This window comes from Synchiropus splendidus, chromosome 12 (assembly GCF_027744825.2).
Source record: "Synchiropus splendidus isolate RoL2022-P1 chromosome 12, RoL_Sspl_1.0, whole genome shotgun sequence".
NCBI lineage: Eukaryota > Metazoa > Chordata > Actinopteri > Syngnathiformes > Callionymidae > Synchiropus > Synchiropus splendidus.
The window spans coordinates 4045030-4072964 of record NC_071345.1 but is presented as its reverse complement, the minus strand read 5'-3'; the positions used below and the strand labels follow the sequence as shown (position 1 = coordinate 4072964).

General features: G+C 43.0%; 1 protein-coding gene across 1 annotated transcript; it reads right to left on the bottom strand.

Moving 5' to 3' along the window:
- Window positions 1-142: 142 nt before the first annotated feature.
- On the bottom strand, window positions 143-27921 carry snap25a (synaptosome associated protein 25a). Its single transcript, XM_053880678.1, has 8 exons — window positions 27761-27921; window positions 13700-13834; window positions 12496-12537; window positions 10543-10591; window positions 7595-7712; window positions 3080-3199; window positions 1818-1962; window positions 143-1738 (listed from the first exon to the last, which is right to left on the bottom strand). The coding sequence occupies exons 2-8, from the start codon at window positions 13769-13771 to the stop codon at window positions 1670-1672; spliced, it is 615 nt and encodes a 204-aa protein (XP_053736653.1). The 5' UTR covers window positions 13772-13834; window positions 27761-27921; the 3' UTR covers window positions 143-1669.
- Window positions 27922-27935: the final 14 nt, after the last annotated feature.

Sequence of the window (27935 nt, the reverse complement as noted above, 5' to 3'; positions counted from 1 at the left end):
ATTGACTATAAATAATTGTTGGATAATGCGGGTGGATCATTTTGACACGGTGCTTTTACAGTTAGCTCGAACAAACCCTCGACCAGTGCGGCGCCGAAAAATCCCCCGGACCTGGACTGACAGCAGCAATGAAGACAAAACACGCGTGCAACTCGGATTTATTACTTTTAATCAATTCAGCTAGCTACAAAATGTCCACCACTTCACACACTGACAGGATACAGAGAGGGAGTTTTAATATTCCATGCGTTGAGGACATCAATCTCACAGTAGAACGTATTGTGTCATTCAGGTTTGGGGGGTTGAACTTGAACTACTCGACATTTTGGCGATTTGGTGCATAGCTCTAAAGTACAGAAGCAACAGAAAGAACCCTTCAGTTGTGTATTTTTTTTTGAGTTGGAGTTGAACATGATCAGGATCTTACCAATAACAAACCACATGGGGGGAGAAGGGGGGGGGAGTAAACTTACAGGTACAGTCTTCTTATAAAAGTAAGGTCTCTCAGAAATATGCGTCTTTGCTTTACATTGCAAACGTTTATTCTTTTTTTTTCAGAGCATCCAAAACCTATGTTACAATACACAACCAGTCCTCGTCTTTCAGCACAAAGTCAACATCTTCATCACTGAACTGCATAATCGTTTAGAAAACAGCTGTTTTTTGTTTGTTTGTTTGTGTTTTTTTTTGCAATACAACCCGAGTCCTCTCTTGTGTTACGTCACTTTTTTGTTCCCTTTTGCGTTATTTTACAACAAGATGGTCACAGTCGGTAAATATATCGAGACAGAAAGAGAGTGGCACTATTGCAAACTTGCAGGAGTATGGAACGATCAACTGTGTCCTAATACTGAGCATGCGATTCTGTCGATTTGCTACTGCCGTGTTATCATTTTTTATATATATTTTTCAGACAGGTTTTATTTAGAAGACTAAAATCTACCATTGGTCATGCAGAGAACGCACAAGTCACATCACTTGGAATGCAATGTCTAATACAGCTACAGAGAGTCTAGTTGCACGTTGTCTAAACAGGAAACTCAGAGTGACTGCGATGAAGAAAACAAACGGACTGCCTTTTGATTGTAAGTGCTTTTCGCGATACACCCGAACCGTCGCCTGCAAAGTGTTTGCTTGTCACCCGACTTTTGCCTCCTCCGTGCGGCAACACTGAAATAAGGAGCGTGACAGTAGCCTAAATGGAAAGACACAGTTTTACTAAGACGATACTGAGAAGGAAAATAAAGACAGCTTGTATAGCATTCCTATTACGTACTTGTCATCCAGAGCGCTGTACTTTTATATATATATATATATATATATATGATATATATGATATAGAATAATATATGATATATATATGTATATATATATATCTTGATAAAGAGAATAAAAACTTCACGGTGAGCTAGAGAGCCATCGATTCAGCACTATATACAACCTTTGGAAAGAATGATGTACGGAGTATAAGAAATCATCAGTATACGAGGACAATCTTCTTGAAAAAGCTCGACAGACGACACACAGAACAACATTTACAATGGGGGAGGGGGAGGTGATATGTGCATGTGTGCAAACCGAGAAGGTCAATATGATGAAAGCATGTCAGCGCCTGTTGACGTGCGGCGCAGGACGCCGAGACGGTCGTGCTGCGAGGCGGCGGCGGCGTCTAGCCACTTCCCAGCATCTTTGTGGCGCGCTGGTTGGCCTCGTCGATCCTGGTCTTGTTGGAATCGGCCTGGAAGGAGGAGGAGAGACGGTTGGCGTTTCAGCTGGGATTTGTCCTGAGACCCAAGATGTGGATCTGTCTCCTTTACCTTCTCCATGATCCTGTCGATCTGGCGGTTCTGGGTGTCGATCTCGTTGCCCATGTCCAGGGCCATGTGGCGCAGGTTTCCAATGATGCCGCCCACCTGCTCCAGGTTCTCGTCCATCTCATTTTCTCTGGCGTCGTCTGTTACCCTGCACATCCACACGCACAAGCGTCGATGCTCCAGCTGCTAACATTTAAGTCTCTAAAGAGTTCCGCTCTACACGAAGCAGATCTGTCACCTTACAATATAAAAACAGACTTTTAAATCATAACAGACGACAAATAAATGGTCTTGATTTTTTTCATATATATTTTACTTATATTTCTGGTACCATATATTTTTTTATTTAAAATTTACACTGCAATATTTACTGTGCAAGGAAGTAATATTAGTACTTTATTTCTCAGTATTTATTATATCATTCCAAAAAAATTTTGTTTCCTTTTTGTTCAGTTTTATCGACTTCATTTATTTAAATGTGTTTTGGGTTATATTTTATATCTCCTTAAAATTCCTTAGCACTCATTTGTGTAAATATTTTAAATAAATATTCAATAAATATTATTAATATATGTCTAGATCCAAAAATAGAAATGTATGTAAAAAAATGGATTCTACCTGAATTTTCATAATATTTACAGTCAAATGTATTTATTTCTGAATATTATTAGTAATGTAATCTATAATATATAATAATATATATTAATACAATATATATAATAACCATATATTTGCAGTGTTTATTTCAACTTCATGATCACATATTTGCTCAGACAACATTTATAATCAGACCTTTATATTGTATTTTCACGTTTGTGTGCATTAAGCTCAACAGTCGCTGTTTTCAAGTCAAAGTAGGCGGCAAAAATAAATAAAAAATCCCCGTCTCTTGCACTGGAGACGATTTCCTGCCGACTAAACAGGTATTGATCAGCGGATAATCCATCGACACGTTACAGAGATGCGACGCGGCGGAGACAGACGCGTCCATACATCACCGTCTTCCAACGGCAGGAACAAATGTTCCGGAATATTCTCATTAAAATCCGCTGAGAAGCTGAAACACATTCATCTATTGAGCTTCACCACTTGTTCCTCAGCTTCCACTTCATTGGGCTGCTCTCTGGTGCTTGTCGCTGCCGAGCTTCAGAGTCAAATGGAGTCGTCGATTAAGCTGCTTATGTCGGAGCTCCTCCACCATCTTGCTCCTCCTGGATCCTCAACCCCCCCCAACACATTTTGAAAATGCACTTTTTGAGTCCTACCTGCGGATGAAGCCTCCGCTGATGGCCATCTGTTCGCGCTCGTCCACCACGCGGGCGGGCTGGCTGGCCACCACCCCGTCCTGGTTGTTCCCCCAGGCCTTGCTGGCGCCGCTCTTCATCCTGTGCGCCGACAGCGACGGGTGGGATGACAGTTATTCAGCGGCTCCTCGGAGCTCTACGTCATTCACCTCAACCAGGCTGACCCTGCGGTGACCTACGACCAGCCTGGCATCTGAGGCGCTGCCACAGTGTCCATGCATCCGGCAGTTAGAGAGGGAGTAACTAGAGTAACTCAAGCAGAAGCATAGCAGGCGTGGACTAGGCTGGGCTCTGCGCTAACACGATGTTATATGTCTACGTATATAACATACAGAATCAGGCAAGCTGTGTGCGCTACGTCTCTCCTGGATCAGAGGCATGCAGTTAAACAGTTCCCCCGCACCCTCCCACAGGCACTTCGGACTGAACCCGCTCCCACATTTGAGTAACAGAGAACAGAGAGGCAGACAGACGACAACAGGTCAGGAGGACGGGGGACGATTAGTGCGGAGAACAAACTGCAAAGGAACCAGAAAAGAAAAGAAAACCAAAGCAAGAAGTCAGAGAGCGACGTGGTTCCGAACCATCCCGCCGCAACCTCCCCACCGCGCCCACCTCCCGGACGTGCGCCGCAGATTTAGCGCCTCCCACTTCTCTCCTGGGAGCGGACACAAGTTTTGACAGTCTAACCATCCTCAGAACGCCACTTCCGGTCAACACTCGCCGGTGACCTTGAAGCCAGCGACTGCGATGGCTCAGCCTCCTACACTGCTGTTATTAATAGAAACCAACTGAGGCGAGGTTTCTCTTCGCTCCCGTCCCTGCTGACACACCAGTGTGGTAAACACACACTCCCCTTGAAAGAGCCCTACATACCCCTACCTACTTTCTATTATTTATAGTTTTCATGTCCTATTTTGGTTTCCTCACGCTGGCGGTGCATGTCTCGGCGAAAATTCAGCGCATCATCATGACACACGTGGCAACTCACCGAGTAAAACGTGAGAATGGCGTGAGCTAAGGTTGAAGATTAGCATGTATCTTAGCAACAAACACAGCACTTCATACACTTATGACATAATTTTGGTCAATTTCTATGACATTAAAAAACAACCTTCACAAAATTTAGCTAAAAATAATGAATAAACTTAGTTGCACCAAACGTAAATAAAGTTAGCTTGAAAAAAACAGTAAGCTAACAGCTGCGTTAGCATCATAGCATTTCAGTTTTGGAGGGAATTTATTTTTTGTGTGAGTGTGTGTATATGCCACTACGCTCAGTAAATTACCTCACTGCTACTTCTGAATATTTGCTTTTAAGCATGAGAATAAGCTAGAAACCCAACAATGTTGCAGATGACAGTAAACTTCATCAATTGTCCGAAGTCAGGTCGTAATTCATGAGTGCCACAGCCACTACATACATACGGTGTAGGGCTGTCAACAGAATGAAAAGTTTAATCGGAACAACGCGGAACTAACTCGCAATTGAGCGCAAATTCAACTCTTGCATTGATAAAATCTTCCTTTACGCGGCATTTAGAACAGATTTCAAAGTTTGTTATGTGGCGATTAATCGCAAGATAACTGCGTTAAGGCCCATTTATGCTCAACGTTACGGACGGAGCCTTCTGCCCGTGCTCTGCTTCCATTTCCTCCGTATTCCTGCACGTCTCCACAGAGCTTAAGGATACGGATCAAACGGAGCAGTACCACCGGAAACCATGAGGGGCAGTCTTGCTGTTACTACCTGATACGTAGCTAGAATGAGACACGAAGAAGACATAACAATGGTGGAAACTCTCCGTCCTCCAGTGGCGATATATTTAACAGCCTCACCGACCACCACCTCCTACAACTCTGCCTCTGTTTCCTCTTTTGCGCAAGAGGCACATGATCAATACTTCTTCCACAGTCGCCATTTTGGAGTCATAGTCATAAACGTTTTACTTCGGGCTGCTCCCCCTGGTGGATATATTGGTGGAGAACGTGATCGGTGACTGCAACACGTACGTAAAGGGAGCATAAATGGGCCTTTAGACTGATGAAATGACGTTAAAAATTTTTTTAAAAATCTCTTCAAAAAGTTGTTCAAAGAGGTTGATTTAACAACACGTTTAAAATATAGCTGAGATGTATTGGCCTCCAGGATTTGTTTTGATCCGGAACATTTTAGTTTTGCTGTTATTAAAGACATGAAAAGCGTTCAATTTGCAATGAAAATAAAAAAGTTCATTAACTTTTGTGTGGTTAGACAGAGCTGTTTCAACTGAAAACTGTTTTAAAAAAACATGGAAACTGAGATTTCAGTCATATTCTTTACCGATTTGGGGGATTTTATATATATATATATATATATATATATATGTATATGTATGTGCCAATCAAACCCCTCTATCAGGAGGAGGCAGGCAGCCACTGTCCACCAATATTGGGACTAAACCACGGACCTGACAGGCTGCAGCTCGGGGACCGGATTAGGAAAGACAGCAGCTTGTGCTGATCTTGGTGTCGGAGGAGTGGCGCATTCCTTTGTCTCCCCGTCACACGTATGTGTGCGTTTCCTCCCGGCAGGCTCCCATGTCACTATCTGATGGGGCTGGCCTACATGAGGGAGAGTTCCCTGCGGGAGCCGCAGCTTGGCTCGCTGGAGCAGGAGTCAGCAGCTCTGCAGGAGCGGCGCCACTGCGGAGGAGCTGCAGCAACCAACCGGGGGAGTAAACAAAGCAGCAGCGAGCTGCAGAGGGCCACGCAGCCCGTGTAGCCTCAGCACGTCTCCCTCTGTACACACACGGCTCAGCGCTTGTTGTGTAGCTTCACCGCTGCGACGCTTCCTGTCGGTTAATGGCGCTTTAATATTTAAACAGCAGCCATGCTGCAAGGACAAATTCGGCTGGTTCTGACACTCCACTACAGTGTTTACATGAGTCACTCGGAATATGAAGTTTATTTTAGGTGGTCTCTATATCTTACCAAATACTTGGTAGATTACAAGGACGCCTTTCAGTTTCTAAAGAACGTATTCGGCCAAGATCATCCAGTAAAAAAAGTTGTTCTACTGACTTCATTGGCAATATATACATAATCACACACTCACACACATTTAGCTTTTACTTTGTCCAATGTATGCCTGAGATCTGTATTGCTTAATATTTAGTATTTTATTTTATGTTATTAGTTTTTATTGTAGCAGGATCACAAACAATTTCACCTCACTGTATGGTGACAAATAAACAGCTTCAATCTTTAAAATATGAATTTAGTTTCAAAATAAATAATATATTCTATATTTATTCCATTTCAATAAAATCAATAAATAAAAATAAAATAAATCCTGTTTGTCGTACGATATTTAAAAAGAATTCAATATTGTTTTCCTTCAATTTAACCTTAAATTTGCAAGTTTCCCACCACAGAGAAATGATGACAGTAAACATTGTTAACAGCAGAATCATGATCGGAGCATCATCATGTGTAGCATCGCCGTTTATGAGTTGCACGGTCATGCATGCATGAGCATTCCAAGGGTCATGCTCGCCATCATTCCATGTCACTGGCGTATCGCTCTGAGATGACGGTGAGGGAGGGGGGGGTTTCAATTTCAAGGGGGAACCAAACAAAACCAAAAAACTCTGGTCGCCTGCGGCAGAGGCGAGGATCTACTGGATGTTAGAGCGGCGCAGTGGCGGTAGACATCATGCAGAGGAGAAGTGACCGGAGGTATTTTGGGACTGAGATCACTTGAATTTCCAGCAGTGGTCCAAATATCGTGACATGATCTGAGTACCAAGATGATTTGGAAGCCCAGGCCCTGCTCTCTTACTGGTGTTTAAGGAATGAGGAAGTGGAAGAAGAGCTGCTGGATGAAGAACGAATCCCTTCTTGGCTTTATTTTAATCCACTGAAGCACTTTAGTATTGTTAGAATTGTTGATTTCTTTTTTGTTTTCTGTTGTTATATTTTCACAAAAACAAAAACTATCCCTGTTAAATATACAGTACATATATCCACCAAAGGCAATGTAATCCAATGTAATAGAATAGAATAGAATAGAATAAAATACAATCTACTTAGTGCCAATTGAACATTTTTTAACCCATTTAAAGCTATTTAAAATGCTACCACAGTTGCAGAAATGAAAATAAAGTGTTATTTCTCACCAAATAAAACATAAATAAAGCCCTCCCCTTAAAATATTTCAAACATATAAAATGGCAGAAAAAATATCAGAAAAAGAGCTTTTCTTTTAACTGTGCTAACCTCTTTTTAACCCTGTATTCTTTGGCTAAATCGTTCATCTTTTCCGACGCAGCGGACTCTACGTTCAATTGACAAAGAGTTTGACCCTTGAGCAGAGCGGACTGAAGGCCGAAGGCCGTGATGACGTCACTTTCTCCTCGGTGGATTATTTGAGTTTGTGTTTCTCGGTTGGTATCTTTTGAATGGCAGGCAGGCAGGCAGGCAAGCAGCACCTACTTGTTACATGGACAGGAGCAAAGACCACAGAATTTCCCTAGATCGTTCAAATTCTTTTCTGCATCCTTCATGTCCTTATTGATTTGGTCCATTCCCTCCTCGATGCGCTCCAGTTGCTCTGATTAAACACAAGCCATATATCCCCCACAACGGAGCACGAGAAGAGAGAAAGACAAAGAGAGGACAAAGGAGAGAAGACAACAACTTCAGACACTCACTTTGACGAGAGAAAACTCAACCAAAGGTGAAAAGAAGAAAGAAAAAAAAAAGAGGAAAAACTGGACGCCACCACATATGTAAGAACCTTCGAGGCACGTTGTCAGTACCTACTTGTTACATGGACATATGAAAAGCCCACAGCATTTCCCTAAATCTTTTAAATTTTTCTCGGCTTCCTTCATGTCTTGGTTGATATGGTTCATGCCATCTTCGACACGATCGAGTTGCTCTGGTCAGGACAAAGGGATGACAGTAGTGGAATGAATTTCATTGGTTGATCGACAAAGATAAGAGTCATGATGAGCAGCAGGCGACTCGGCGGAGCTCTGGGAAACAAGTCGCTCCACGATGAATGTCATTCACTGACTGCACTGTGGTGCACTGAGCTCTGTCTTCATGAAGGCGACGCTAAGTGAATGGCTTATAAATGAATGATAGTTTCCTCAGCTCTGGTGGTTTTCACTTGTTTCCACTTATGTTGACCTTTTTGGTCCTTAAGTTAAACACGTTCCACGCTACAAACATTGTATTTACCATTATAAACAGTTAAAAAATTGAGTCAGTTTCATTGGATAAACTCATGATGAGTTTTTTTTTTCAAAATTATTTTTGATTTTTTCCAGATCAGGGATAGATTCCACCCAATTTCAATGCATAAAGTTGGCGAGTAACCTTCTCTCTACACCTGATCTTCCACGGACGACTAAGCTCCTCACCATGTTCATGTTAGCCGAGCGCTTTAACAAACAACTGATCCAGTTGTAGTACACTTTGCCATCTATAGGACGCTGTAGTGCACTTGTAAAAGCGCCCCCTACTGGGGGACATGATGCCCCTGGATTAAAGGAATACTACACTACGCAAAGACCTAAAAATGATAAGGATTTAAACTATTTTTTTAAATATTTCTGGCAGCTGTAGTTCTCTGAGTCGCTGCGAGGCTGAGCTGAGGTTTCTCTTATGTCGGGGTCGTCCACAGAAAAAGAAATCCTGGTCGTGTGAAGCACAGGAAAAGTGTGAAAGAGTGAGAAACGGTTAAATATGGAGTCAAAAACGTGTCGTCAGATTTGTAAAATCCCTGGTTCATATTCAGAAGAATTCCACTTATCTTTCGTTTAGTTTTTTTTTTTAAGTGACCAGGGGTCAGAGGTCAACACAGGCTTAAGCCTTGGAGATTCTGAAGCAGCAATGTAGCTATTGACCAGTGGACAAATGGATGGTCAGAGCTGTTTCCCCTGGAGTGACGACAGGGTCCAATCCGCCAGACGATCTGGGCTACATGCCTTCCAGCCAATATCGGAGCCGGGAATCCCCCAATTCCCAGAGCACTCGGACGGACGCCTTCCGATAGCTCCAGCTCCTGGTCATGTTTAACCTGCGCCTCTCGATAACAACACAACCAGGGAGTTTACAAAGCCCAGGATGATCTCAGTGTTTGTCATTACCAGCTGAAATCGATCGTTCGGACATATGTGTCGAATTCATCATGAAAACAGTGTCGGAACCATCCCAGATGAGTGTGTGCTGAGGATGAGGGCTGTTTGAGAATGTGTCTTTTACATTAAGCTTGTGGCAGAAAACTCACATCTAGTGAAGAGTTAAGATACATTGACATGGACAGCAATAACCAGAACTCATCCTACACAACACACTTTTTTTATGATAGTAGTTTCATTGTTGAGTCACCTGCGCCTGATTCCATTTTCAGTATTGAATACATTATTTTTAAAGTTTTAATTTAAGTACAATTATAATTATTATTATAATTATTATTATTATTATTCATGACTAAAACAGGATTCAATTAATTAAAAGTCACTAAAAGTTATCAATAATTATCTTTTTTTTTCAAATTATTCAAATAATTTTCAATAATTTCCATTTTCAGAAATGAATAACATGTTTTGTTTTATTATTTGAATTTAAGTACAATTACTATTATTATTATTACTATTTTGCATGAGTAAAACAAGATTTAATCAATTAAAAGAGACAAAAAGTTATCAATAAACCTCAAATTTAAACCTGGTGGTGCACAACATACTGTATGTTACAGATGGCTTTCATGAACAGCAGGTGAAACAACACAAGTCAATTTAATAAATCAATTTTTTTAAATTGTTTTAAACCAAGGTGGTTTGCAAATATATTAACATATTCATTTATTGCTTTTATTCAGTTAATTTTAGCTTATTTAAAACGTGTTTACACCACTATGATTTTACCAATATGGTTAAGGATCGAATTAAAAAATAAATAATCAAACACGTTTATTTTCTCTGATATTCTGTCCATGGGAATGTTTCCCATCATAAAGTATCAACTTTAGGTTGGAAAGTGTTTTAGTATTAAAGTTTAAAAATCCCCTTCATGGCACTGACAGAATATTTCCTCGCTGTGATCTAGTGAAAGAATAAAAAAATTCAAAGAAACAGAAGCAATAAGTTTAATGAAAATGCAAACTCAGCAAAAAAAAAAGCAGAGGGAAAAGAAAGTTTAAGGCAAATTCAAGCAAAGAAAGTTTCCAGGCAACAGAAGCAAGAGAAACCGAGGAAACCAAAGGGTTAAGAAAACAAGCATATGAAACGAAACATCCATGAAGACTTGTTATGTCTGTTTCGACTGAATTTCCCGGGTGCTGCTGCGACTCACAGGTTAGTATCGACGGCTGTCTGTGCCACTCATTCGTGTCAGATGTGGGCCATCGAGTTGGGGTCGTGTTCACTTACCTCCCTGTTCGTCCAGCATGACCAAGGTCCTGATGCCAGCATCTTTGCTCTGTTCCCAGGAGACACGGGGGCACACAAGGAAATAGAGGTCAGTAATGAGCCGCAGACGCCGCAGGGATTTAAGCCCAGAAAAATATGTTGCTTGTCATTGAAAACACGGGGTTTCATTTCGAAAGCTAAGTCATCTGAATGGTTGAATGTAATAGCTGTGGGACGCAAGAGGAGCCCGAAAAAAAGCCACACAAATAAAGCGACACTGTACTTGACGAAGCTTCAGCCCAAACTGTCAAACTCATTATATATTTTTTCTTATTGGCATCAACAGTTACACATTTTTTATATATTTGAATTAAAAAAAATCTAAAATAAGAAATTTTCATTTGTAGTTTAGGACCGAATAGCTTTCTCCTTCCCCACTTCCTTCCTCATCACTATATCATCAGCAAACATCATCAGTCATGGACCTCAACATCTCAGTCAAGACTTATATACTTTTAGTGTAGTATTATAAAATATTATACTATTATAAGACCAATTGAAATGTGGCAAATTAATTGACAAAAATAAAATAAAATAAAATAAAGTTAATATAAAATCGTCATATAAAATCATATTTATATTTCACGCTTAAAAATGCATTTAAATAATTGTTAAAATGTGTTACAATTTGTTAAAATGTAATTTAATTTAATTTAATTTAATTTAATTGAACAGTTTGCTCTCCAGACAACAGGGAACCTTTGTCAGTGCAGGAGTTCCTGGTCCACTGATCACACTGATGCACAAGACACGTGGCAGCTAGGATGAGAACAACAACAACAAACATGGAGGAATCCCTGAACAAAAGCAAACAAAAGCATCTGTTTGCTTTGGTTCAGGGAGGTTTCTCACTACATAATGTCCAGGGTTTCCACTACTCTGAATGGACTTGAAATTCTTATAACATTGAAATTCTTATACAAATATTTTCAAGACATTAACAGAGCTTTAGCTTAATAAAGTGATATACAAACTTGACTGTAGCCACCGTCGTGATTTATTGTGCTACTGTCAAACTGATGCAAAATGAAGAATATTTTGTTGTTTAAATGTACGTATGGGTCCATCATTTGATTCAGTCACATACCAAATTCAGTCACATTGAAAAATGTGGCTTCTTGTATGACAGTATGAAGAAGCTGAAGAGACGCTGAAGCTCATGCCACTTGATGGCGATTATTTTATACCTGTCTGCGGTGAACCTCTCATTCGTCACCTTGAGCAGGGAATTTAACTCTCCTTGCTCCTGACAGGGACAAATCTTCCCCCAACATCAGCAGAGAAGCTGCTATTGACTGGGTCAAAGGTCACCGGGGCAGGAAATATGGGAACAGCTCCCGGGGGATCAACAAATAAATAAAACGCTGACAGCACGTCGACCTCTCAATAAAGCCCAAACACTGAGGGGCTGTCAGAAGAGCGTCCAGGTGGGGGATGCAGATGTGGAGGTCGGGACTGCGGCGCTGGAGAGTTGAGCCACCTGTCTCAGCACGACAGGAGTAAATAAGATTATAGAGAGGCAGAATCCGCGCTGTCTTTTCCAGCAGGTCCTGCTCGCTCAGCAGTTCAGGAGGAAACCCGCATTGATGCGAGCGCCGAGAGGGGAGCAACGGCTCCGTCCGGGCGGATAAATTATTCTGTAATTCAGCAAACCTTCATGCTGGAGAATTCCCAGCGCAGTGAGAATGTGGCCCTGGGGAAACTCCGGGGAATAATCAAATGTGATGGCACACATGACTACAGAGAGCTGAGGTCCTGCCGTGGAGGACGCCTCAGCATTTGCTCCACTGTAATAAAGGAGAACTTGAGTTGTTCTCCTGATCCATGAAGTTTCCGAGCTAAAGCCAGTAGCCGTAAAGACTACGAAGCCACAGCACACAGCGTCAGTGAAGGTCCTCGCAGCCTCAGACTTACCTCCTCCACCAGCTGCAGCATGCGACGGGTGCTCTCCAGTGACTGTGGAGGAAAAAGAATTGTATTTCAGTGCGACATCAGCCTTTTTTTTCCCCAGTGAAATGTGAAAAACAAACAATCAACACAGAACTTATTTCAATATCAGCCTGAACCAGGTATAAACAAGGTGCCTCAAGGTGAACTCCCACATGTGGCCCCTATTTTGTAGTATTGTTATTACGGTAGTATTATTATGTTTGGTTCTCCCACGCCTTGAGCTGATTTGCAAATGATTCTGAGGTTACTCATTTACAAAAAAATATTTAAAAAAATGATTCTTATTTTATTGTAATATTTTAGTAATATTTAATAATATTAGAAAATATGTTTATTTTCAATTATATTTTACTGTTTATTTTTGTTTTGGACTTCTTTTTAAGTAATTTTTTCAACACAACTATTAGTTCTTTTAGTTATGTCTTTTTTTTCAAATAAAATGATGGTCATAAATTTTTTTGTGTTTCATTTTCATTTGAAAAACCTGTTCTCCGAGGATCTTTCATGAAACTGAATTTGCAATATTTGGAGCCGTATATTTGTAATATAGCATTATAACACTTTTTTTATCTTTTTATTGAAATTATCTGAATTTTTTCATTTCATTTTTCATCAGTCATCATTGGCAGCTGGTTTCGCTCTACTAGCTTGCTGGCTGGAGGCAGGCACCGGGACGTCACCCGGCGAAGTCTCGTCCTCCTCACAGTGACACAGCATCCCCAGCTGAGCCGAGGGGCCGGCGGCGGGGGGGCGGCGAGGACTTCACATCAAAGACAAGTCAAAGGGAATCTGCGAGTTTCCCTTGTCTCATCTCAAAGCTTCCTCTCGAAGAGTGTGGTTCCGCCACCGCCGCCATTTCGAGCGAGCCCCTGGCTGAGCGAGCACATGCGTGTGTGTTTAATATTCAGCTGAGTCACATGTGAGACCCGAGGGCTGATGCGCTCGGGGCAACAAGCCGCCTCAATGTGGATAACACTGACGCACTTCAGGACTCACTTGGCCATTGTGGAAAATAGAAACAGTCTTGAAACATTGTGCTGTTACAAGGCTGAGGAATGACCCTCGGTACTCGCTGTGTTGTTCATTCTTTTCACACACACACACACACACACACACACGTGGGCACGGACGGCTGGGGTCCGTCCCAAACATGCAGAACGTGTCTCACCTCGTCGGCCAGCTGGTCGGCACGTTGCTGCATGTCTGACAGCTCATTGCGCATGTCCGCATCATCTGCCATGGCTGCTGGATGTGGGGGGTGGAGACGCTCTCCAACAGGGAAGAAAAGATCCTAGTGGAAGAGCTGCAAGACAGAGAGGTGGAGATGAAACCAAGCCACGTTTGACTCCTGCTTCATCACCACTTGCTCATTTAAAACCTCTTTAGCTTCTCACATACATTCATCATCCTGCTGCCAAGTCAGGCCTCCAGCAAGGTGACTCACTGCTGCGGACCAACAGGCGTCCACTCACTCGAGTTAACAGAAGCTGAAGCGTCAAGCTGTCGTCGAGAAGTGAGGCAGGGATTTAGGAGCTCCGGCGTCACACTCTGAGGTGCTACCTCCGAGCTGGGAGAGAGAAGTCTGTCTTCTCAGTCTCATTCTTCTGTCAGCCTTTCTTTCAGCCCATGAGCTTGCTATGCGACATTTTCACTCAAAATGTAAACATAAATAATAATAATTATTATTATTATGATGAGTATTTTTGCTATGTAACCTGGATTACTGTTTCTTTATTGACCCCTGAAAAGCTACATAACCAACACACACTTCAATATAACCTTACAAAACAATAAATACTGCACCATTCAGTACATATAGTTTGAAAAATAATACGAAAAGTACATTGAACAATAAACCATTTATACAGAGATGATGACACTGAGTTCAGGGACACCAAGACACTATTTAGGTATGAAAAACTATATATTTTCCATGAGCAAAGACACTTGGTGGAAGACTAGTGACAAAGGCCAGCACCATCATGAGCATGCGCCGGGCGAACGCTTCGAACATTTCTACATGTAGAGCTTTGTTTTGTTTTTCAGCTCTGATAAGGTGACGAACATCATTTGACTCTTTCTCTCGCTGACCTTGTTTCTCAGCTTCATCCCTCTCTCTCTCTGTTACTCTCGCCCTCCTGCATCGCTTCATAACACTGTCGGCCATGTTGGCTTACATAAAGTGGACGGTGCAGTGCGGCGTTCCATCTCGCCAGACTCCACATCTGAGCCACCGTCGGCCCTAAACAAACTCCACCGATCAGCCATTTACAAGCCACTTTGACCTTTGGTTTTATGCCTCAATGACGAGTTTGGTGTGTTGCATGGCAGCTGATCTCAGCACAGAGGCCAGTGTAAATATGTTATAAGATGTTTTAGAAAACTTTAAGCGCTTGTTTTTGACGGCTCAGGTCAGGAGGTCACAGTCCAGGAGGCCTCTTTATCCCCGAGCCCTCCTCTAAATTCCACTATATCCGGCCACTTCATGTCGACGCTCACTCCCCAGTAGACAACAGAGCTTTTCCTTGAACAAGACAAGGTTGTTTTATCATCTTCTTCCCCTGAGCTTCTGTCCCCAAAACAATGACAGCTGTTGTTGTACTTCAGCTCACAAATCATCTCAACTCATGTGAGGTCAGATGTGATGACTATTATTGTTAGCACTGCGTGTAGACAAAGTTGGATTTAAAACTTGTTTGCTTTTGCCACAACAGATGTTCCAGATAGAAATACATTTTCTGAAACTACTGAAGTCACAGAAATATAAGCCTTTGACACCTTCGCCTATGATCAGAACTGTTGCAGTGCATTATGGGGCTTGCAAGAGTTCGAAAGGACTTGTTTGCAGCAGGTCTTTAATCGAAGACATTTCGAAATTGCAGGCCATAGTTCAGTCATACAGGCCTCGACTATACTGTCATTCACTTTGTTTAAATGACCGTCCATGCCTTTGTTTACATGTGTCATCTCTGCTTATGAGCTAACACCCACTTGTTATGTTGTCAATGTTGTGGTTATCTCTGTCTTCCTTGGCAGGGGCGTGACTCTGGGTACTGCTCAAGAGCTCCCCCCAGTGGCCTGGGAAAAGTCCTCCCCTGCAACAACTTCTTTTTATTATCTTTCATGAAGGCAAACCAGCAACTCTTTAGTTTATGAAACTGGAACCAATGACAGATGATTCAACAGGACAGCGGTGACATGAGTCGCTTATTGTGATGGTACTAGCCGCCGCACCGCCGCGTGGCGCCATCTTCTGATTGGCGCCTCTCGTCTCATCTCTGCTGTCAATGATTCTGAAGTTAAACACCGACAGAGTTGGCATCTCTTTCCTCTTTAGCGACAACAACACGTGGGCAAACCTGACAGGTCTACAGAAAGCTCCTCTCCGTGGTGTGAGCCGAGTGACAGAGTGTCGCTGGGGACAAACAAAAGAGGCCATTTTGCAGTAATGGAGCCAGCCGCGACAGATTCCAATGGCCAGGAGGATATTCCATTACAGCCATCCGAACAATGACCTTTGAGTTACACGCCGCGCTGCCATCCGTGAAATGCTGCTTCCCTCTCCCAGGACATGAATGTGTCTGGAGATCCAAAGATGATGAAATGTTTGCAGCGCCATCTGCCATAAAAGTTGATTCTTTCGCATCCAGGCCGCTGATCGGTTCAACTTTCAGCGTCACCGCCAGAGGAACAGCAAGCTATCACCACCCATCCATCACCATTGTCTGTGTTAAACACACAGCTTTTGATTTACCTGCTTCTGTATTGAGCGTCTCCTCTAGCCCTGGATTGTCCACCACCTCCGCATGAGAGGAAACACCCATGTTGACATTTACGACAGCCAACAGTAACCAAGGAGACCTTTTGACCCGGAGTCAACAAGGAGGCAATAAAGAACACGGCGGCCACGCTGCAAGGCAAAGACTCACATCCCCAGTTATTAAAACCTGCCTCCACATACAAGACTTTATGGCGCTGAGCGAGGCCACTGCTCTTCTCTGATTAGCGGCTGGTTTAATTTACACGCCAAGAAAAGGTGCAGTAAAATGTGATGAATGTGGGTCGGACGGTTATCGCTCAGTCTAAAGCAATTATCCGAGCGAGGCCAAACACTTTCCCTATCAATAATGGACACTTCCTCGATCAGGAAATAGGACTGGAACTTAAGTGGTTGGACACATTTTTAAGTGGATGCTCCTTATCATCCTACCTCTGAGTCCGTTTGTCGCAGAGAATGAAGATTGACTGGTTCAACCAAGCCGTCATGTTGTGGTTACTGAGGATGTTTTCACAATATATATTGAAATACTGAAGACATCAGCATGTATGTTGGAAGTCACACGTGAAAGTTTATGAAGTCCGTGAAACCGTGAGTCGCATGAATGAAGCTCCAAATTTACAGAAACTACTTAAACATTAGAAATAGTTCCACACATTCCAACTCTCGTCTCCTTACTGTACTGACATTACAAACTAAAATCGCAACAGGATTAAAAAGATTCAATGCCCTTCTTGACCAGAGCAATTTGGATCCTTTGATCGTAAAACTTTTTTGCAACACTATCGACAGTGCGTGTGCATGCGGCGCCCCCAGCTGACCGAGGCGGCACAGCTGTCATCAAGGGCTCCCGTTTGTTCCTTCCTTCCTGTATTAAACTGATAAATGATGCTAGTCTGTTCAGTGGCTCACAATAACACTGGTTGTTTTGTCATCGCGCTACTGTTGACCACGCTAGCTGCGTTTAGCTTTAACTAGCTTTAGCTTGAAGAAAAGTGGTTTGGATTTGAATAGTGTTATTGCAAGTATTGAGCCTTGCTGCACTTCATTTTTGAAATCTAGAGTGGCTAAAAATTCAGTCACTTACTCTTTCAAACACACATAGATCTGAGATATATGTTTTCAAATGATGTGAGTTTGCATACTCTCGCCAAGATTTATTCCAGTCCCAACGCAGCCCTGACCGGGGTGACTAACAACCTCCTGGCAGAATACCCACAAGGCCTCGCAAAGAAAATATATCTGCCGCAAGAAAGCATATGAAGTAATGCTGTAAGAAAATATTGACATGCTCTAATGTTGAGATAAATGCTGGTCCGATACTATATCAATATTTGAAGCTGACCACATAAATATGCTGCTATCTTGCTGTATTTGTAAGTGTTTAATACTAATAATCTTTGTCCCACTGCAGTTACTTACACTGAAGCTATTCATTCCATCCTCTAGACTCCCGCAAATAACGGCTGTTGTTCGCAAATATTACAATATATCACTGAGCTTACAGTGTCGTAATATATTGCTACGTATCGCATCACAACTCCTGTATTGGGATATGTATCGTATCGCAAGATACACCCTGTTACAACACTCTCACAAAGCCTTTTCCACCTCAGTTTAGAGCAACATATAACTATTCCCCAGCACATAACATCAACTGTCAAGTCTAAAGACATAAAATGTCCTATCTGTGTCTCATCAGACCAAAGTGAGCTCCAGCACACATAAATAAATCCCAGCAGACACATGCTGTCAGTGCCTGCAGCTCCATTTTGAGCTATTTTCGATGGTCAGGCACATCGTGTTGACGTGCACATCGTGGAACTCTCTTTGTGTCTGCACTTTCTTAAACAGCACCGCAAATCTCCTCTAACAACATTACAACAGAATCTACGTACATCCGCCAGCACTGATGCTAATGTGACGACAGAGGGGCTACGCTAGAAAGCAGACTGGCTAGCTACATGAATGCGGTGGGATGGTCCTTTCAAGGAGGAGGGCGCAGCTGCAGTGTGTCCCTCATGACACAAGAACGGCCAGAGGGGGGTGTCTGTGGCGCTGAATTGTCCGATTGCAGATGGGTACGACGCCGTTGGTCACTGGATGAGAGACTATAACCTCACTCTGAAACCAGGGCCTGGATTGCGGAGGGTGTTGTGGTTCAACGCAGTTGGATAAATTCATCTTTCTCTGGTCGTGAGCCAAAGGTTGTAACACATCCAGAGTGTGTCAGGTTCCAACAAGTATGGCAACAATTGGAAGGTTGAAGCATGACGGTAACAGCAAGGTTGGTGGGGTAGGTTCATTTATGAGGATGTGATGAAGAACGAGACTGAGATTTACTGGTTGATCTATGGACGGGAAGGTTGCTTTATGAGACGTCTCAGTATAGAACAGAGGTGGGCACTTAAATTTCCCAAAGGGCCACATTAGAAAGTGTGAAAGACAAAATGACTACAAAACTTGACCGCAAAATATATACTTATGTAACAAGGATGAAATTAACCTAAGAAGATTAAATGTAAGTAAGGACATTAAGAAGTGTAAATATGCCATGAAACATATTGACATATTTCAATTTATACACATTTAATTTGAATATAAATCAATATAACTATGGACCAGATGTTCAAGATAAAAAGGCAATTCATTTCAAAATATATTTCCAATATTCCTTCAATGTATTTTGAGGAACAAGAAAAACACAAAAATGGCCAATGAAAAGAATATATATTTATATTTATATATTTACTGCTGAAGTGGTGGTGACTAAAACAAAAAAAAAACTGTAAAATTACAACATATCAGTTTTAGTTTTATTCTGATGTCAAAAGGGCCAGGAAAATACAGGCATCGGGCCGCACTTTGCCCAGGTCTGGTATCGAAGAACCCCAGTGGCTTGTTCCCAGCAGGGGGCCTCAGCAATGCACCGGAGAGTACATGACTCTAGGTTGTCCAGGGAACGGCTCCTTGGAAAGAGCTGGGGACGCCTCCTGCAGAGGGAGCCATTTTTGCCATGATTGATAGTCGATACTGAATATACAGATCAACAAAATCTATCAAAACAAACTCACACGTGAGAGTCAGTCTATATCACGTTGACTCCAAACCTCTGTGTTACATCCCCTGAATGTGGCCGTGCTTCTGTCCCTCCAGGCTGGCCACGACCAGTAAACATGTCAGGAGGAACCACACGATGATCTGTGTGCCCTCTTTGGCTGCTAGAGACCAGAGGCTGAGGGGAGGTGACGCTCTCTTGCTTCCCTCGCTACAATAGACAAGCACATCTTACAGGTGCAGAGAGTGAGAGCTGCGTGAAGCTGAGGGGCAATTCATATGTGCGCAGTACAAACAAGACAGGAGGCAACGCCCTGCAGCGCCGCGCTCACAGTCACCTCTGCGCTCTCCCTCGGTGCTTCATCATCTAAACACCTACAGCAGCGCCCAGAGCAGCATTTATTACCGCGCACGACTGTTGGGCCGCGACAGCTGACATGACGGGGGAGAAGTCAGGAGCTGAGGGGGGAGAAAGTTGAGCTCAGATGTTTAGAGACCTTTTGTTATAGAGCTGACAGCATCATAGATGCACAGTGATCCAATGACCCGCAGCACCAGGTGCCAACTCGTGATGCTGTCACAAACAAGCAGTTTACTCAGCCATTTTGAACTAAACACGGCTGTTCTTCAGTTTGCAATTTAAAAGTAAGGTTGAAGGATTGTTCACCAAGCTTCACTGCAGCTGGGGAGAACAGAGGGACCCAGTGGAAAGTTTGCCAGCCCGTCACAGCGCAGACAGACTTCCATCATCCATCAGACATCATACTGCGAAGAACAAAGCCCATTTCAAACTACACAAAACTACCAGGATAAGAAGGTCAACCTAATAGTTCCCAATACAAGTAACATCCGACTTACGACCGGGATCACTTCCGACCAGCCGGACGTAAGTCAGATTGGACATAAGTTGGATGCCATTCAAAATGGCCGACGCGAGGGTTACAGGTGCTGCTGTAGTGATAGATCCCTGTGTGAGAGTGAGATGCTGGGATACTGTGCTGCCGTAACGGTCGTTCGTGATGTCTGGCTGCTACGTGCTGCGGTGCCAGACATTGAATAAAAAATAAATAAATAAGCATCTGCTGGCCGTGGTCTAAGTACGGGTGGATGTAAGTCGAGCAGGTCGTAAGACGGATGTTACTTGTAGTATAATGGGGACCAGCGCTAAACAAGCCTGCTCTAGACAAAAGTATTTACCTGTACCTGCACCACCTTGGACTCCTTGGACAGCTCATCCTGATGTCACCGGTTGAAACCCCTCCCCCTCTGTTGTTCTACTCGTACGTCGTGGTCCGAGTCGCACAATGAAATCGAGTCCAGGGTTCTCCCCAGCACTTTCCAACACCAAGTGTTCTACTGTTTTTGTCGATATCTAGACGAGTGTGACTCGCAATGACATCACTACTTTGTCTGTTTAGCGAATGTAACCTGGCGCTAAACACAAGCTAAAGCTAGCCAGGGGAACCACGCAGTTTAAGATTGTGTCAGAAAAGCAGTTTAGCTAACTCTTCATTCAACGAACCTTCCACTGTGGTTAGCATTTCAATAATATCACTCTTGGATTACAACCTGTTGCGCTAAGAACAGAGGGACATATTTTGATCTCGACCCTCTCCTGCAATGAAAAGCAGACATGTGGAGGGTCGTTGTTAACATGAATGAACGCGAACAGTATTTATCAAGAGCCAAACCAAGCCACCCTGTAATGCTCATGGCGTCAGGGTTTGCCGCCCAGTGTGCCCCAATTGAAAGCCCAATGTGTCAACATGCAATACTGGGGGCCGCCATCGGCGTCAGTGTAGGACACAAACGTCATGCAAACATCAATGCATTACATCGTGGGAGTGAAAGAGTGACCCAACCACCATAAATGCTAAAAGTTGAAAAAACATGAGTCATCACCTTTTAGAACAAAACCCAAACTATATTTGTGGTCCTTTGCTTTAGATCAGACCTGGGCAAAGTGCACGCCGGGGCCAAAAGCTGCCCTTCGACTGCATTTATGTGGCCTTCCTGGAGTCAGAGCGGAACTATTAAACTTACATTGTTGTTGTCTCCGACATTTTTGTCTTGTGGATTGTTTTTTGTTCATTACGATGCAACTTTCTCGATTGATTCTTTTTCTAAACTGTTCATCTTTTCCGAGTATTTCTTGTCCCTTAAAACACATCAGAATTGAAAGTAGATGTTGGAATGTATGAGACACATGGAGAGTCTTTAAATGGAATGTGGTTTTAATTTAATAAAACACAACAAACAAACATTTTCCCAAACCCCCCTTTCTTTGGGTTTGACGGCCCCTTTAAATGGTCACAATATATAACCTTGCCCACCTCTGCTTTAGATAAACAACCGCAGGTCTATCAAACATCAAACCCAGGCAACCGGCAGCCTTTCAAACATATATACATATATATATATATATATCTACATGAAAGCCTACTTGGTCTGCTAAACAATTTCAGCCTGCCTAATACTGATGGCTCCCACCACTAAAACCCTAAATCCCCTGATGCACTGCAGCACTCCAAGCTATTATGACAGATCGCATGCACTTGGATCACAAGCATCTTCACACAAACATTGTGAATTTAATAAAATATCGTATAGAAAGGAAGAGATCAAATTGTCCAATGGCCAGATTCCCACCTGAATGTAGCTAGGTGAACGCTAATGCCGCACGTGTCCGTCGTGCAAAAGGTCATTGTGATGCAGCGCTACACGGAGGATCCAGGAAAACCAGCCAATGATCCCCAGGGTTTACTGCTAATCCCAACTGCTCCATGTCTGAAATTGAGTCGCTGTCTAATACACGTCGCTGCGGTCACACAGGAGCCTTTTAACATTTCAGCGCTCATAAAAACAACAAGCTCATTAAAAAGCAATTATGCAAGGCCAGTAGATGGAATTATGACCGAACCCGTGCGCACACGACATCACGGCCTCTCTTAATGTTTTATAATACAGTATATCATAACAGCAGTGGTGTACCTCCGCCTCACTTTCTTCAATGCAAAAATATGGCACAAGAGATGTCCGGTTATTCATATCAGGATACCACATAGTTTTAATCAAAATATTGTCATAACAGGGTAATGAAATGTGTATTAATCTGCAAATGTTAAGGGGGATGAAATGCTGGATTAAAAAAAAAGAGAAAATAACAAAAAAAATAAAATATGACAATAATTTTGGACAAAACACAAATTGTGATACATATTACGATAGGTAAAAACTCTCTTAACCATAAGAAATGGTTTTTTAAAAAAAAAAAAAGGAAATCAGCTAAATAAACATGAAATTTAAAAAATATTTCATATATGATCACTATTAAAAAATCTGAAATAATTAAAAATGACATGACACATTTTGAAAGATGTATTTAGTCGCTGCAGTAAAATATTAAATGCAGTAGTTTCAAAATTAGCTTTATCAGACCGTGCCTCAGCTGACAGATTATGAAACTGCAGAAAGTGATGGGCGATAAAAAACAAGGGTGGCAGCAGCAGAGAGGGTTAATATCGCAGCACTGTAGCAAATATTTTGATTAGTGCCTGCGAACAGATGGATGATGCATAATAAATCACAGCAGACATGCTGATGTACACACAGAGCTCGCCATGTTGCCGCGTGTGCGAGTGTGATACGTGATGAAGCTCACATTACAGTAAAGCTCCCAATATTCCCGGCTCCCACGCGGAGGCTACCGTGCAGCGACAGCCTCCATCAGCTGCACTGCAGCACTATAAATTAAGCAGCGTCCTGACGGCAACAATGTCAGGGGCAGACTCCTGCTCCCTGGATCAAGACTATCTCGGCGGGCCACGCTCGGGCGTGTTGGCAGATGACGGCGCGCTTCACCTGAGCGCACAATGCCGTGTGAGCTGGAGCGCAGGGGCCCACATTCATGTTGACCCAGGCAGATTAATTGGCGTCTTTAAGCTTCAGTGAAGCAGGGATAAGACGTCCACGCACGCTTTTATCCAGGAAATGGAAGCTTTGGTTAAGGGGAGGCGGTTTACACAAAAACCGTGGCTCGTTCCGTGCCGCAGCCAGCGTTGGCTTCTGAGGTGAAAAATGATACGTCTGGATTCAGCTCAGTTTCTGTGGACGTCCCTGCAGGAGAACTCACCCTCCACTGAAGCCTGTTACGCCCCCATCTGGTGCCCTATGGTCGCTGCAGCTCAGAGTCGGACAGTTGTCGGCGCTGATCCGCATCCACGCGGCTTCACACACAGTGGTCTAGCTCAAGCTTCCTGGTATCTTCTCCATATTCTCCAGCTTTGAGTGTGAGTTCCTGAGACGTTCCCAAACCAGAGTGAAGATGTTCCAACACACAAAATGCAGTCGATCGAAACAGTGACTGAATCCACGTTGAACCGCTTCCATTCTCCGTGTGCACGAGCTTGAGTCTGGTTAAACAAAGTCCTACTCTGACCCAGTTAGAGAGGAGAGCGAAAGAGGGGGACAGATGGTTGACAGAGCTTCTCTGGCTGATGAACGACCTGAGAAAGTGACTTTCACTTCATCACATGTTCACGCTGCTCTGCCGTTTCACATGAGCTACCGTCCGTCTTTAGATCAGGAATGTTGCCGTCATTCACGCCAGTTAGCACAGGGCCGACGCATGAATAAATCCTGCAGCTCGGGCGGCGTTTTATTACGAGACAACCAGGACACGCCATGACATCATGTAACAGTCGCGGAAACCACCATTCCGACGCTTGAACAGCCTCAATAAAATCGATCCGGTTGGATGGTGTTGATATTTGGGTCCTGAAGGCATCGTTGGCCTCTGACCTTACACACTTGATGCATCAGTTCGAGTAAAGGTTAGGAGGTGAAACTGAAGAGCTGCAGGGGCGTAAAGCAGTGTGTAGACATGAGGTGAGATGTGACAACAAGAGGTGTTCAGTTGCTGCCCAAACTGATTCATATTTACTGACCAATTCTTTAAATCCTCTTTTTTTACATTAAAACCCAAACACTTTTGCAACTATGATTCATTTCTCTTTTTATTGCATCAAACGTTCTCATTGCAGATGTTATTACCATATCATTACCGTGAGCTGTGAAGACGCTGATCTTCATAGCTCATGGTATCAACCTAAAATGTAATTTAAACATCTAATGCTCTCATGTTACATTTGGAGCCGAGTGAAGTGTCCCTGAAAAGAAAAGAAAAGTTGCTATTTTTCATAACATACTTCCCATTGTAACAAACCGGCTTCCAAAATTGAGCCATTTAAGTTTTGGAAAACGACAAACCTCTTTACTGGTTTTGAGCTCTTACTGTATAAGGTGTTATAAATGGGGGTTTGACTGAGTAGCTCATGAAACTTAAACCTGACACAGACATCTTCTGACCCTGGAAACCTCTGTTCAATGGGGTTGATGCAAGGTCATTAGAAATAGAGAGGAATTCATGAGCTACTGTCATTGATTTAGAGCGAGAAGCACAAACATCAATATACTGTTTTGAGATCCCTCTCAGAAACAAGTCTGAGGAGCGCGTCAGCTTCTCTTCCTGAGGTCAAATACCTCTGTAAAGGCGGTCACAATGTGGCAAGGAAAAGAAAGAGTGACGTGTTAATAAAGTCAGATTTGAAGCTTCAACTGTTGCAATACTCTGTGAGACTCAGTAGCAGGCAGGTGAAGTTTTGTTGTTGTCCGCATATGAAACAGTAGTGGTCCAGATGTGGCCCCTGCTCCTTGAGTTGGACACACCTGGGCCAAAAATTGCTGTGGAAGTGCTGCAATGCGAGTGTCGATCCTGAATCCAGTTACAAAACGGAATATTTTCACCGTCACTGATCCCCCGCCTGCTGCAGGGAATCAAGCTCGCGCAATAAAACACGCATTGCGCAGAGACGGCTCCATTTCCAGCATCGATCCCATACAGGCCAGGCTTGGACCACGAAGGCGCTGGAAGAGTCGCCGGGTATTTCTCAGAAACAATAAAGCGCATGGTGACGGCGGCGTGAGTCACCGGCGTGGCAGAAGGCCTGACAGCGTCGGCACGCACCCCACCCCCTCCCTGCTCCCTCCAGCCGTTCGAACATGGCTGAGTGGTCGCAGGCGGCCAGTAGGTGAGACGGATTCACATGTTGTTGTTAATCAAACTCTCCTGGAGAAGTGACCACCGATCCACTAATGAGCCACACATTCCATCAAGAGGTGGCCATCGCCGGCCTCTCGCCACATGTGGTCATTACGACCACCTCCAGTGATGAATGCTTCCATCTGGGTCTGCGTCACATCTCTGCCGGCTCCATGCTACGCGGCCTTGGGAAGGACGTCGGAACTCAGCGGCTGCACCACAGACGCGCCGTGATGCAGTGCACCGGCTCATGGTGGGGTTTTAACCCAAGAGCCATTGACTAGGTTCAGTTATCGATTTGATCGAGGTTTACTGACTTTACTTATAGATTTGATCTAGCGTTAAAGATGATACAAGGCTTACTGACTTTATCAATTTTATCTAGTGTTAAAGATGATACAAGGTTTACTGACTTTAGCTATAGATTTGATCTAGCGTTAAATATGATACGAGGTTTACTGACTTTATCAATTTTATCTAGTGTTAAAGATGATACAAGGCTTACTGACTTTATCAATTTTATCTAGTGTTAAAGATGGTACGAGGTTTACTGACTTTAGTTATAGATTTTTTTGTCGTGTTAAAGATGATAGAAGGTTTACTGACTTTAGTTATAGATTTTATCTACCGTTAAAAGATGATACGAGGTTCACTGACTATCGATTTTATCTGGTGTTGAAGATGATATGAGGTTTACTGAGTTTAGTTATCCATTTTTTTGTGTTAAAGATGATAGTTTTACTGACTATATCGATTTTATTGAGCGTTAAAGATGATAAAAGGTTTACTGACTTTATCGACTTTATGTAGTGTTAAAGATGATACGAGGTTTAATGACTTTATTTATCGATTTGACTTTATTTATCGATTTTATCTAGTGTTAAAGAGGTATTTATCGATTTTATCAAGTGTTAAAGAGGTATTTATCGATTTTATCAAGTGTTCAAGATGATAGAATGTTTATTGACTTTATTTATCGATTTTATCTAGTGTTAAAGATGATAATTTTACTGACTATAACTATTTTATCGAGCATTAAATATGACAGAAGGTTTACTGACTTTATTTATCGATTTTATCTAGTGTTAAAGATGATAATTTTACTGACTATAACTATTTTATCGAGCATTAAATATGACAGAAGGTTTACTGACTTTATTTATCGATTTTATCTAGTGTTAAAGATGATCCAAGATGTCTTAGTAAAGCATCTCTTGAGCTGAATATTGGTTATTGCATGTGAATCACCTATGAATGTCAACATACATATCAAAACTAAATCTCTTTTTATTAAAAAAAATAAGGAGGGCAGCAAATGTACAGTTCAGAGGTGACTAATGACTCAGCTTGCTTTAACTAAGCAAAATGAAGCCGAGAAATTAAACTTCCCACTTTAACAAGCTTATTTATGGTCCAAGTGTCAAAATTTGAGCTTTTTTTTGTTCTGTTCTGTGATTTCTTCAGTTTTAATAATTTTTTTCAGTCCAATATTCACTCTTGATCAGCCAGTGCTAACGTTTTTAGCATATATGATGTATAATAAAGAGCAATATGGGAGGGAATATCTAGACAAACCGGGGTCAGAAACGATTATGAGCAACAAAAAAAGCTATAGAATGCTGTTTACGTGATCAATGCCGCCATCTTTAATGGCTAAAGTGGGGGTCGAGGATGGCAGGGAGTGGAGGGAGACGTGCCGAGGGGGATGGGGGAGTCATAGTGCGGGTTTGCACCGGTCCACCCCCGCAACGACCACCGCGCTGCCGAGTCAGTAACACGCACATATACGGTGCGTTCACGGACCGACGCTCGTCTCCTCCTCCGCCCTGCTGTTTGTCAACTCCAATGTGGCGCAGTTTACAACACCTCGATCCGTGGCTGTTTTGTTGCGGCAGATTTCCCCCCCCCACCCCTCAAAATCTTGCTGCGACACGGAAAACAATGAAATATTAGAGTTAAAACAAGGTGAAACGCAGCCACGGATGTCACCTCCAGCGTCTCACCCCACGGCGCAGTAAACGCCCACCTTCAGCCTGCGCATTATAGCGCAACATCTCCTCCATCCACTGCGTGTTCCATCCAGGAGGTCACGCATCACTTCCAACACCCGCCGTCGCTCACCAAAACCCCCCCAAAAACCACCTTTGGGGTGAGTAAAACACCTATATTGACACAGCAATAACAAGCACTGCGAAACAAAGGGCTCAATCGTGAATGACCCAAGGAAAAAATGATGCGCAAACGAGGCGCTGGGAACGAAAAGCAGCGTGGAGATGCGGGCGAGGAGGTCTTACCTGAGCCTGCCGCGGTCCTCCTGCCGTCAGTTACGGAGGAAATGTCTCCAGCTCTGGCCGCCTCTCGCTCGCTCAGTGATGCTGCAAAGGCACTGCGCTCCTCACTTCTTCATCAATGGGGGGAAGCGGTGCAGCTCTAGTCAAAGATGGCGGACACTTTTGACGTCAGCACTGG